Here is a 13,912-nt window from a genome sequence, read left to right as displayed (position 1 = left end):
GTCTGGTCCTCCCTGGTCTTTTCTACATGATAGTTCCAGTATAGAGTCTGGTCCTCCCTGGTCTTTTGTACATGATAGTTCCAGTATATAGTCTGGTCTTTTCTACATGATAGTTCCAGTATAGAGTCTGGTCCTCCCTGGTCTTTTCTACATGATAGTTCCAGTATATAGTCTGGTCCTCCCTGGTCTTTTCTACATGATAGTTCCAGTATAGAGTCTGGTCCTCCCTGGTCTTTTCTACATGATAGTTCCAGTATAGAGTCTGGTCCTCCCTGGTCTTTTTTCTACATGATAGTTCCAGTATATAGTCTGGTCCTCCCTGGTCTTTTCTACATGATAGTTCCAGTATAGTCTGGTCTGGTCCTACATGATAGTTCCAGTATATAGTCTGGTCCTTTCTACATGATAGTTCCAGTATAGAGTCTGGTCCTCCCTGGTCTTTTCTACATGATAGTTCCAGTATATAGTCTGGTCCTCCCAGTATAGAGTCTGGTCTTTTTTTGTACATCATAGTTCCAGTATATAGTGGTCCTCCCTGGTCTTTCTACATGATAGTTCCAGTATATAGTCTGGTCCTCCCTGGTCTTTTCTACATTAGTTCCAGTATAGAGTCTGGTCCTCCCTGGTCTTTTCTACATGATAGTTCCAGTATATAGTCTGGTCCTCCTGGTCTTTTCTAGTCCTCCCCTGGTTCTTACCTGTATGTGCGGTGCAACTCCATGACCTTGTCCTCCAGCTCTTTGCCCTGTCCCGGGGCCAGCCTCAGCTCCTTGGTGTAGTGAGAGCCGTGGACCTCTGGATCATACTCCCCCAGCTCAGACTGGGCCGTGTAGGAGCCTAGCATGGCCAGAGTTACAAAGGAGCATGGCAGCAGGCCACTCAGGATGTCTTTACGCAGCTGTAGACACAGGTAGTACCTGCGAGAGGGAGGGAGAGAGAGGGAGGGGTAGATGGAGTAGAGAGAGAGAAAGGGGGTGGGGGAAGAGAGAGGGGGGTGGAAGGAGAGAGAAAGGGGTGGGTGAGACAGAGGGGTGGAGAGAGCAGGAGCAAGAGAGCAGAGAGGGGGGTGAAGAGAGGGGAGGGGTGAAAGGTGAGAGAAAAGAGAGAGAGGAGAGACGAGAGGTGAAGGGTGAGAGAGATATTGCGAGGGGGTGGAGGGTGAGCAAGAGAGGGGTGGAGGGAGAGAGAGTGCGAGGGGGCGGAGGAGGGAGGGAGAGCGAGGGAGTGAGAGAGAGAAAGAGGAAGGGGGGGTTAAGGGAAAAGAGGGGGGCGAGGGTGGAGAGAGAGAGAGAGGGAGAGAGAGAGTGAAGAGAGAGAGGGAGGGGAGTGGGAGTTAACCACTGACACCCTGAAATTGAGTTAACGGCAGATATTTAGATGTGTGTGTAGATTAACCTGGTGAGGTCTTCTGTGAGCTGAGCTGGATCAGGAGGGTAGAACTTCACATTGAAAGTGAACTCGTATGTATAATCTGGAGATGAAAATACAGTGTGAGTACTGTTGGTCATTTGAGTTAGAAACATGTATTTACTGTAGGTCATCGTATTGACATCACCCACCTGCCACCTGTTTCCGGATCTCTTTGGAGGCGTCCAGCCATGTCTGTAAATGACAGCGGGAGAACAGACTCAATGAACGCCATCGTACTGTAAGAAAGTCATTTTGCCCTATGTGGTGAAACTGCACCTTCCATCCTATAAGTACTGTTTCTCTAATGGGCAAGAACATGCAGTCAAACTACACGCAAAACAACCCACTCACTGAACATATCTTTCTCTCCCAAAGGAAATCTCCACAGATGAGATGCCATCTACCCTCCTTTCACTTGGAAGGTTAAGATTACTGTTCACCACTTCACCCTAGATTAGCACCCCATTCTTAAACCAGGCAAAGTGTACTGTACCCTGGAGGTGGGGGTATCCCAGACGGCCAGGCCACAGTAGTCTCTCTCCAGCAGGTTGAGGTGGTCACACACCTTCACAAACAGATCCGAGCCCGTCGCATGTTTCTACACAGGGAGACAGAGAGGAGACCAATCACACAAACATTCAGTAAGGAAGAAATATTACTGGTTGTACTCACAAACGATCACAACTATGCATTCAAAAAGATTAAGTCAGAAACAGAGTTGATGGGCAATTATTTGAAGTGTAGAAAAGACTAGAACAAGGCTGAAAAGACAACGGTGTATTTGAGAAGTGTCTTACACCGAGCTCACACTCAAACAGAGTGTCGTCCAGGAGGGTGACTTTACACTGCATGATCCGCGGACGCTTGGAGGGTTTGGCCTCCTCTGCTAAAGCCATCTTGTCTTCTCCATTAGTGTTCTCCCCTTCCCCTCCGTTCGCCTCTCCCTCCTCCTCCTCCATCTGCTCGGCTGGCTCTTCCTCTGTTTCTTCTTTCTTCTCTTTCTCCTCTACTCCCGCCTCCTTCTCGTCCCCCTCCTTCTCTACCTCGGCGTTCACCTTCTGCTCCGCCTGTGCTGGCTAGGGGGTCACAGAAAGGTCATATGACAGACATGTTGTCAGGATGTTTCATTTCTAATTGAAGACAGTTACATTTATGTAATAGACAGAGTGACTCAAAATATAATGCAGTCATTATCCTCAGGAAATAAGGACAAGAGACTTTCAGTGTAGCTGTTAGAGAGAAGAGCATGGAGCGCACTGCAGTCCTTCTTCTGTGTTATAACAAACAGCTTTCATACCGCCATGCTCTTCTCTCTTCCAACTACACTACACACACTGCAGTCCTTCTTCTGTGTTATAACAAACAGCTTTCATACCGCCATGCTCTTCTCTCTTCCAACTACACTACACACACTGCAGTCCTTCTTCTGTGTTATAACAAACAGCTTTCATACCGCCATGCTCTTCTCTCTTCCAACTACACTACACACACTGCAGTCCTTCTTCTGTGTTATAACAAACAGCTTTCATACCGCCATGCTCTTCTCTCTTCCAACTACACTACACACACTGCAGTCCTTCTTCTGTGTTATAACAAACAGCTTTCATACCGCCATGCTCTTCTCTCTTCCAACTACACTACACACACTGCAGTCCTTCTTCTGTGTTATAACAAACAGCTTTCATACCGCCATGCTCTTCTCTCTTCCAACTACACTACACACACTGCAGTCCTTCTTCTGTGTTATAACAAACAGCTTTCATACCGCCATGCTCTTCTCTCTTCCAACTACACTACACACACTGCAGTCCTTCTTCTGTGTTATAACAAACAGCTTTCATACCGCCATGCTCTTCTCTCTTCCAACTACACTACACGCACTGCAGTCCTTCTTCTGTGTTATAACAAACAGCTTTCATACCGCCATGCTCTTCTCTCTTCCAACTACACTACACACACTGTAGTCCTTCTTCTGTGTTATAACAAACAGCTTTCATACCGCCATGCTCTTCTCTCTTCCAACTACACTACACACACTGCAGTCCTTCTTCTGTGTTATAACAAACAGCTTTCATACCGCCATGCTCTTCTCTTTCCAACTACACTGCAGTCCTTCTTCTGTTATAACAAACAGCTTTCATACCGCCATGCTCTTCTCTTTCCAACTACACTACACACACTGTAGTCCTTCTTCTGTGTTATAACAAACAGCTTTCATACCGCCATGCTCTTCTCTCTTCCAACTACACTACACACACTGCAGTCCTTCTTCTGTGTTATAACAAACAGCTTTCATACCGCCATGCTCTTCTCTCTTCCAACTACACTACACACACTGCAGTCCTTCTTCTGTGTTATAACAAACAGCTTTCATACCGCCATGCTCTTCTCTCTTCCAACTACACTACACACACTGCAGTCCTTCTTCTGTGTTATAACAAACAGCTTTCATACCGCCATGCTCTTCTCTCTTCCAACTACACTACACGCACTGTAGTCCTTCTTCTGTGTTATAACAAACAGCTTTCATACCGCCATGCTCTTCTCTCTTCCAACTACACTACACACACTGTAGTCCTTCTTCTGTGTTATAACAAACAGCTTTCATACCGCCATGCTCTTCTCTCTTCCAACTACACTACACACACTGTAGTCCTTCTTCTGTGTTATAACAAACAGCTTTCATACCGCCATGCTCTTCTCTCTTCCAACTACACTACACACACTGCAGTCCTTCTTCTGTGTTATAACAAACAGCTTTCATACCGCCATGCTCTTCTCTCTTCCAACTACACTACACACACTGCAGTCCTTCTTCTGTGTTATAACAAACAGCTTTCATACCGCCATGCTCTTCTCTCTTCCAACTACACTACACACACTGCAGTCCTTCTTCTGTGTTATAACAAACAGCTTTCATACCGCCATGCTCTTCTCTCTTCCAACTACACTACACACACTGCAGTCCTTCTTCTGTGTTATAACAAACAGCTTTCATACCGCCATGCTCTTCTCTCTTCCAACTACACTACACACACTGCAGTCCTTCTTCTGTGTTATAACAAACAGCTTTCATACCGCCATGCTCTTCTCTCTTCCAACTACACTACACACTGCAGTCCTTCTTCTGTGTTATAACAAACAGCTCTACCGCCATGCTCTTCTCTTTCCAACTACACTACACGCACTGCAGTCCTTCTTCTGTGTTATAACAAACAGCTTTCATACCGCCATGCTCTTCTCTCTTCCAACTACACTACACGCACTGCAGTCCTTCTTCTGTGTTATAACAAACAGCTTTCATACCGCCATGCTCTTCTCTCTTCCAACTACACTACACACACTGCAGTCCTTCTTCTGTGTTATAACAAACAGCTTTCATTTTGTGCTTTCTCTCTTCCAACTACACTAACACACTGCAGTCCTTCTTCTGTGTTATAACAAAATCTTTCATACCGCCATGCTCTTCTCTCTTCCAACTACACTACACACACTGCAGTCCTTCTTCTGTGTTATAACAAACAGCTTTCATACCGCCATGCTCTTCTCTCTTCCAACTACACTACACACTGCAGTCCTTCTTCTGTGTTATAACAAACAGCTTTCATACCCATGCTCTTCTCTCTTCCAACTACACTACACGCACTGTAGTCCTTCTTCTGTGTTATAACAAACAGCTTTCATACCGCCATGCTCTTCTCTTTCCAACTACACTACACACACTGCAGTCCTTCTTCTGTGTTATAACAAACAGCTTTCATACCGCCATGCTCTTCTCTCTTCCAACTACACTACACACACTGCAGTCCTTCTTCTGTGTTATAACAAACAGCTTTCATACCGCCATGCTCTTCTCTCTTCCAACTACACTACACGCACTGTAGTCCTTCTTCTGTGTTATAACAAACAGCTTTCAATGCTCTTCTCTTTCCACTACACTTTGCAGTCCTTCTTCTGTGTTATAACAAACAGCTTTCATACCGCCATGCTCTTCTCTCTTCCAACTACACTACACTAGTCATAACAAACACTTTCATACCGCCATGCTCTTCTCTCTTACACTACACACACTGCAGTCCTTCTTCTGTGTTATAACAAACAGCTTTCATCCGCCATGCTCTTCTCTCTTCCAACTACACTACACACACTGCAGTCCTTCTTCTGTGTTATAACAAACAGCTTTCATACCGCCATGCTCTTCTCTCTTCCAACTACACTACACACACTGCAGTCCTTCTTCTGTGTTATAACAAACAGCTTTCATCCGCCATGCTCTTCTCTCTTCCAACTACACTACACACACTGCAGTCCTTCTTCTGAGACCAGCAGTCCTTCTGTGTTATAACAAACAGCTTTCATACCGCCATGCTCTTCTCTCTTCCAACTACACTACACACACTGTAGTCCTTCTTCTGTGTTATAACAAACAGCTTTCATACCGCCATGCTCTTCTCTCTTCCAACTACAGTTCAACTCTTGTCCTTGATTATAGTGCTGAGAATTGTTTTGTTTTTATCCCTCGGTTCTTGTTTCGGTTCGATTATTAAAAAAAGCAATCTCCGTTTTGATTTCGGTTTCTATAAAACATTTTTTTACAATAAATGCAGCATGCATTATGTGGGTTAAAGGTTGTAACAACACAGAATCAAACCATTAATAAAAGTCCATGATGGTAATGACTGACCTTTGCTTATCACTTATTAACCATTTCTTCACAGTAATTTACTTTAATAAAATATTTGTTTTATTTGATGACTTTATTATTTCATTCCAAGTCATCATCTCATCTGTACAGAGCTGCTGCCTATGCTGTCTGACAAAATCACTATTTTAGTAGTTCTTCAAAGTAAATAAGGCATACTTTTATGCTTAATACCAACTATCAATCACTTAGATTATGTATTTTCAGGTAGAGATACCTCACAAAGCAACGGCTCTCTATCCCTCTCTCTTGTTCTCTCATCTCTGCTCCACACAGACCGAGACCAGACAAGCAATGGATTATGTTCATTGTAGTTAATTACCACATTTCTGCTGTAAACTATGTTGAATTTTGGTCTGTTGGAAACTTCAACTCCCTACTACATCGTCACACAAACTGAGCATCAAGTTGGTTTTTTCGCTCAGCACTACTAGATTAGTAGTACTAGATTACTATGTAACAGCAATGTTACTTCAGTTATTAAATAATAACTTGAAGCGGTACTTTTCCTAACGCAGACTAGATCTAGGTGGCTCTAGACCTGCACAGAGCAGCCTAGTCAGTTCTACTGAGTCAGCAGCCCACCCCAGTCAAGCACCAAACTATTTGATGTTCTGTCCTGTACCTCTCTCTCCTGCTACTCTGAGTGTCTTCAGTGTAGCTATTCTCTGAATGCTATGTTGTTGATCAGACTCTGGGTAACATGTTCCTTCAGTTTCTGTGCTTGATGTTCACTTCACTTATTTTTACTCCAGTCTCTCACTTGAGACTCATTGGCCTACATCTTCTGTCTGCTGCAATGCAGCCCCTCAATGTGCAAAATAATAACAGCATTGTAAAAAAATATATTAAAAAAATGGGAAGGCAACTCATTGACACGTTTAATAATATACTGAACAAAAATATAAACGCAGCAATTTCAGTTACAGTTCATATAAGTAAAAAAGTCAATTAAAATAAAGTCAATTCTGCATGGCAACAGCACACTCCCTCAAAACGTGAGACATCTGTGGCTTTGTGGCCTTTTATTGTCCCTAGCACAAGGTGCACCTGTGTAATGATCATGCTCTTTAATCAACTTCTTGATTATACCACACCTGTCAGGTGGATTAATTATCTTGACAAAGGAGAAATGCTCACGATCAGGGATGTAAAACCAATTTGTGCATACCATTTGAGAGAAAATAAGCATTTTGTGCATATGGAACATTTCTGGGAGTTTTTATTTCAGCTCATGAAACATGGGACCAACACTTCACATGTTGCGTTTATATTTTTGTTCAGTGTAGGTATGATAATTCTGCATTTTTGTTTTTTTGCGCACTGCAAAAGCTGTCTCCCACAATCTAAATCAGAACAACAAAAAAAACAGCAGGATAGCTTTCCCCAAGGAACAGAGTTGTGCACCCATGCCCTAGGTGAGAAGTTCATTGTCTCCCTCACTCACCTGTGTCTCTGCACTGCTGATGGAGTGATGGTCCTGGGCCTCTACCGGCTCCTCCTGCCTCTCCGGTTCAGCCTCCCCCTCCGCCTCTGCTCTGAGCTCTGGCTCCGGGGCTGCGATGGGGGCTTTCACCTGCACCTCTGTTGTGGACTGCTCCCCTGCTTTGTGCTCCTCCCCTGCTTTCTTTTTGCCCTTCCGTTTTTTCTTCTTTAACTCTTTATTCTCCTCGTTCTTCTTTACCTCTTTATTCGCCTCGTTCTTCTTCCCCTTCTCCTCCTCTTTATTTTCTTTCTCTTTCTTCTTCCCCTTTTGCGTTTTTTTCGTTGTCTTTTCCTCCCCTTTCTTCTTCTCCTCTTTCTTTGCTGCCCCTTCCTCCTCTTTCTTCTTCTCTGCTTTCTTTGCTGACTCCTCTTCGTCTTTCCTCTTCTCTGCTTTGTTTGCTTCCTCTTCCTCCTCTTTCTTCTTCGTCTCTGCTTTCTTTGCTGCCTCTTCCTCCTCTTTCTTCTTCTTCTCTGCTTTCTTTGCTGCCTCTTCCTCCTCTTTCTTCTCCTCTGCTTTCTTTGCTGCCTCTCCCTCCTCTTTCTTCTTCTCCTCTTTCTTTGCTGCCTCTCCCTCCTTCTTCTCTGCTTTCTTTGCTGCCTCTCCCTCTTTCTTCTTCTTCTCCTCCTCTTTCTTTGCTGCCTCTTCTTCCTCTTTCTTCTTCTCCTCCTCCTTTTTCTTTGCTGCCTCTTCCTCTTCCTCTTGATTCTGCTGCTCTGCCTCTTTCTTCGTTACCCCTTCCTCTTCTTTTTTCTTCTTCTCTGCTTTCTTTGCTGCCTCTTCCTCCTCTTTCTTCTTCGCTTTCCTTGCTGCTTCTTCCTCCTCTTTCTTCTTCTTCTCTGCTTTCTTTGCTGCCTCTTCTTCCTCTTTCTTCTTCTTCTCTGCTTTCTTTGCTGCCTCTTTCTCTTCTTTCTTCTTCTTCACTGCCTCTTTCTTTGCTGCTTCTTCCTCTTCTTTCTTCTGCTTCTTCTCTGCTTTCTTTGCTGCTTCTTCCTCCTCTTTCTTCTTTGATTTCTTTGCTGCTTCTTCCTCCTCTTTCTTCTCCCCCCTTTCCTCTGCCTCTTTCTTCTCCTCCCCCTTGGCCTGCTCTAACTTTTCCTCCTTTGTTCCAGCCTCTGCCTTCTCTTTCCTGTCCTTCTCCGCCTTCTCGACCTCAGCCCACTCTACGTCTGAGCACTGCGAGCGCCGCTGAGGAAGGAGGAGAAGAGGCGTGAGAGGCCCCGGCTGGCTGAGGTGCGCTGGCGGGGCTTCACTAGCTGCTCCTCCTCAGTGGTGGTGGTGAAGATGGGGTCTCTGTGGAGCCAGGCTGTGAGGCCTGCTCCTGGGTCTTCTGGCTGGGCTTCTCCCTATCTGGCTCCGCTGCCTCTGGGCTCTGCTTGTTCTCCGGTTCTCTCTCTGTTTCTGGCTCTGGGCTCTGCTTGTTCTCCAGTTGTATCTCTGCCTCCGAGCTCTGCTTGGTCTCCGGTCTTCTCTCTGCCTCTGCTACACTGGGCTTCGGCTTGCCCTCTGTGTCCGCCTCGCCCACCGCGCTAGCCTCTGTTGTCATGGTACACACTGCAGAACATGACATGGAGGAGTCAGTTATAGGAAAGAGAAAGCTTTGTGTGTTGTCATGTTGGATGATGCACAGCAACATACACACAAGCAAGACATGATTATGGACAGTCAACAGTGATGCACTGATGGCATTCTATAGCATGAGCTACTACTACGTTTTCTCAGACTGGAGTACTCGATCAAATATGCCACAAACACTTTTTCATATGGAGTTATGAGTGTATCCCACTCCACAATGGCACCTCTTGTTGAATGAGTGTGTGTGTGTGTGTCTGGGAGGACCTCTTGAGAGACAGGCAGCTCACGACAGTTTGTGTCTACCAGAGGCTCATTAGAAACACACACAATGGAGTCTTTCTGCTCCGTAGCAGCCTAGAAGTCTATTAGTACAGCTCCAGTCAGTATCATCCTCAGCACTAACCCAACACGGCTCTTTCATCCGTCCGCTGTGGCCCCGCCGGCTTCATACGGTGGGCCAAGATGTCCCAATGTAACATTGCATGACAATGCATCACTAAATTGGTTTAGAAATTCACAGGACATGCAGAGCTTCTGAGAAGTAAATGGCCAGTTACTGTGTTCACTTCACTGTGTGAACTTGTCTTGCAGTTGTGAGGCTGTCATTGAAAGAGTTGCAGCAGCATCAACGTACTTGTGTTAGATCATAGCAGTTCATCATCATATGTCTAGTAGCCCTCCATACAGTGTTAACAGAGATTGCATCTACTTAGCCCACTGTTAGCATCTAGGCTAGTCTGATGCTGCTAGTTGTTGTCATTGCTCAACATCTAGGCTAGTCTGATGCTGCTAGTTGTTGTCATTGCTCAACATCTAGGCTAGTAGTTCATTAAAATGTCTAGGTCTGCCATACAGTGGGGGGCAGGGAGACACTTCGCTAGACAGGATGGCAGATCTTCCAGCTGCACACACACACGGCTGTCCTTACCCCAGAGGGTGCCTGACACACACACAGTGAACCATCGCTATAGGGACAGCAGGGGTATGGGGAGGAGAGGAGGGGAGGGGGGACCACAGAGACCAAATCCTCTTTAGTCCTCCCATTGTTTGTGTCTAGTGACCAATAACTGTGGTGCACTCTAACTAATCCAGCCCCTCCCTTCCCCCACCGCAACAACCCCCCATAGGCCTGTTCCCTAGGTCAACCTAAACACACACACACACACACACACACGCACCAAGCAGCGTGGTGTACGCCTCAGTGCTCAGGATCTCCTCTGGGTCTTTTAATGTAGCGTAATCTCAATGGTAATAGTCAGGAAACAGACATGGTGTTAATGGACCAGATGAGACGTCTTGTGTCTGCTGCTGCCTCCTGCATGACTGCCTCCTCCATTGTCTTCACTAGGTAACATCTAGATTCTCTGCTAAAGGCCAGGTGAGCAGCTCTGGTCTGGCTTCTAACCTGGGGAAGTAACAGGGACTCTCACAACCACACTGTGTCCCAAATTGTACCCTATCCACTATGTAGTGCACTACTTTTGACCAGGGCCCAACTACCTTTGACCAGTCAAAAATAGAGCAATATACAGGAAATAACGGTAGTTCTGCCAATCTTGATCAAACTGGTGCCCTTTTGAAAACACTTTTCCATAGTGCATAGAGGCCCTATCATTTCTCACATCTATAATGTTCTACCTCCAGTAGGCCAGCTGACATCCCGATCATCATTACTACTGTATACATCAACCATCATTACTACTGTATACATCAACCATCATTAGACTAACTAGCTGCCAGAGATAAAGATTGCCCTGCAGAAATGGGTGAACAGCGTGTTCAGCTGTTGGGTCAGGTGCACGTCAGATGCTCCGACCATCTGTGTGTCTCCCAAATGGCACCCTATTCCCTTCATAGTCCACTATGGCCCTGGTCAAAAGTAGTGCACCATGTAGGGAATAGGGTGCCATTTGGGGTGCATCTATGACTAAAGAAAGGGAAGGGGGGTTTGAATAAGATGCTATAGGAAAGGAGTTAAGATGACGCCGGAGAAGAAGGCTGACATTTTACGTGTTTCTATCCAATTGTGTTTTTGTTTGTTTCTTTGCGTTGTTTGTAACTTATTTTTTTACTTATTTTGTACATAATGTTGCTACTACCATCTCTTATGACCGAAAATAACTTCTGGACATCAGAACTGCGATTACTCACCACGAACCGGCAGACAGATTTTTTTTCTTTAACGAGTCCGACGTGAATGACATACTGCTTTCCCGGGAACAGGCCCAGATCCCTGTCATTTGCGTGAAGAGAAGGCTGAGAAAAAGGGGCCGGAGGGTGGGCTGCCTTCTGAGAATTAGTAGGCGATCGAATAAACCCCCACTGCCTTCCATTCTGCTAGCAAACGTGCAATCTTTGGAAAATAAAATAGATCACCTATGCGGAAGATTAAACTACCAACGGGACATTCAGAACTGTAATAGCTTTGCTTCATGGAGTCGTGGCTGAGCGAACACATTATCAACATACAGCTCGCTGGATATACGCTGTATCGGCAGGATAGAACAGCCGCGTCTGGTAAGACAAGGGGCGGCGGACTATGTATTTTTGTAAATAACAGCTGGTTCACGATATCTAAGGAAGTCTCAAGGTTTTGCTCGCCTGAGGTAAAGTATCTCATGATCAGCTGTAGACCACACCATCTACCTAGAGAGTTTTCATCTGTATTTTTCGTAGCTCTCTACATAACACCACAGACTGATGCTGGCACTAAGACCGCAATAAATTAGCTGTATTCGCCATAAGCAAACAAGAAAACGCTCACCCAGAGGCGTCGCTCCTAGTGGCCGGGGACTTTAATGCGGGGAAACTTAAATCTGTCTTTTTTATCAGCATGTTTCTATCAGCATGTTAAATGTGCAACCAGAGTGGGAAAAATTTTGGACCACCTTTACTCCACACACAGAGATGCATACAAAGCTCGCCCTCCATTTGGCAAATCTGACCATAATTCTATCCTCCTGATTCCTGCTTACAAGCAGATGCTAAGCTACATGAGTGTTCTGCTAGCACAGACTGGAATATGTTCCAGGATTCCTCCGATGGCATTGAGGTGTACACCACATCAGCCATTGGTTTCATCAATAAGTGCATCGATGATGTCGCCCCCACAGTGACCGTATGTACATACCCCAACCAGAAGCCATGGATTACAGGCAACATCCACACTGAGCTAAAGGCTAGAGGAACGGGACTGTATAACCCGGAAGCTTATAAGAAATCCTGCTATGCCCTCCGACGAACCATCAAGCAGGCAAAGCGTCAATACAGGACTAAGATCGGATCATACTACACCGGCTCTGACGCTCATCAAAGGGAAGCACAGCTGGGGGCTACCCAGTGACACGAGCCTACCAGATGAGCTAAACTACTTATATGCCCGCTTCGAGGAAAATAACCCTGAAACATGCATGAGAGCACCAGCTGTTCCGGAAGACTGTGTGATCACGCTCATGATGTGAGAAAAGACATTAAAACAGGTCAACATACACAAGGCCGCAGGGCCAGATGGATTACCAGGACATGTACTGCGTGCATGCGCTGACCAACTAGCAAATGTCTTCACTGACATTTTCATCCTCTCCCTGTCCGAGTCTGTAATACCAACATGTTTTCAGCAGAAAACCATAGTGCCTGTGCCCAAGAACACTAAGGTAACCTGCCTAAATGACTACCGACCCGTAGCACTCAAGTCTGTAGCCATGAAGTGCTTTGAAAGGCTGGTCATGCCTCACATCAACACCATTATCCCAGAAACCCTAGACCCACTCCAATTTGCATACCGCCCCAACAGATTCACAGAGGATGCAATCTCTTTTGCACTCCACACTGCACTTTCCCACCTGGACAAAAGGAACACCTATGTGAGAATGCTATTCATTGACTACAGTTCAGCGTTCAACACCATAGTGCCCTCAAAGCTCATCACTAAGCTAAGGGCCCTGGGACTAAACACCTCCCTCTGCAACTGGATCCTGGACATCCTGACGGGTGGTAAGGGTAGGTAACAACACATCCGCCATGCTGATCCTCAACACAGGGGCCCCTCAGGGGTGCGTGCTCAGTCCCCTCCTGTACTCCCTGTTCACTCATGACTGCATGGCCAGGCACGACTCCAACACCATCATTAAATTTGCCGATGACAACAGTGGTAGGCCTGATCACTGACAACAACGAGACAGCCTATAGGGAGGAGGTCAGAGACATGGCCGTGTGGTGCCAGGACAACAACCTCTCTCTCCCTCAACGTGATCAAGACAAAGGAGATGATTGTGGACTACAGGAAAAAGAGGACCGAGCACGCCCCCATTCTCATCGGCGGGGCTGTAGCGGAGCAGGTTGAGAGCTTCAAGTTCCTTGGTGTCCACATCAACAACAAACTAACATGGTCCAAGTATACCAAGACAGTCATGAAGAGGGCATGACAAAGCCTATTCCCGCTCAGGAGACTGAAAAGTTTTGGCATGGGTCCTCAGATCTTCAAAAAGGTTCTACAGCTGCACAATCGAGAGCATCCTGACTTGTTGCATCACTGCCTGGTATGGCAACTGCTCGGCCTCCGACCGCAAGGCACTACAGAGGGTAGTGTGTACAGCCCAGTACATCACTGGGCCAAGCTTCCTGCCATCCAGGACCTATATGCCAGGTGTCAGAGGAAGGCCCTAAAAATTGTCAAAGACTCCAGTCACCCATGGTCATAGACTGTTCTCCCTGCTACCACACGGCAAGCGGTACCGGAGCGC

The 13,912-nt window shown here is 46.0% G+C and overlaps 1 protein-coding gene across 1 annotated transcript; it reads right to left on the bottom strand.

Moving 5' to 3' along the window:
* Positions 1-687: 687 nt before the first annotated feature.
* Positions 688-9,649, bottom strand: LOC121842782 (protein 4.1-like). The gene is made up of 9 exons (XM_042312533.1): positions 9,574-9,649; positions 8,911-9,149; positions 8,655-8,783; positions 7,560-8,048; positions 2,208-2,486; positions 1,904-2,008; positions 1,560-1,602; positions 1,396-1,471; positions 688-917 (listed from the first exon to the last, which is right to left on the bottom strand). Exons 1-9 carry the CDS (start codon positions 9,647-9,649, stop codon positions 695-697), a joined length of 1,659 nt encoding a protein of 552 aa, XP_042168467.1. The 3' UTR covers positions 688-694.
* Between the last annotated feature and the right edge of the window lie 4,263 nt (positions 9,650-13,912).

Source organism: Oncorhynchus tshawytscha, unplaced genomic scaffold (genome assembly GCF_018296145.1).
Source record: "Oncorhynchus tshawytscha isolate Ot180627B unplaced genomic scaffold, Otsh_v2.0 Un_contig_19644_pilon_pilon, whole genome shotgun sequence".
NCBI lineage: Eukaryota > Metazoa > Chordata > Actinopteri > Salmoniformes > Salmonidae > Oncorhynchus > Oncorhynchus tshawytscha.
Note: the sequence above shows the minus strand (reverse complement) of the source record. Positions and strands in the feature narration are given on the sequence as shown.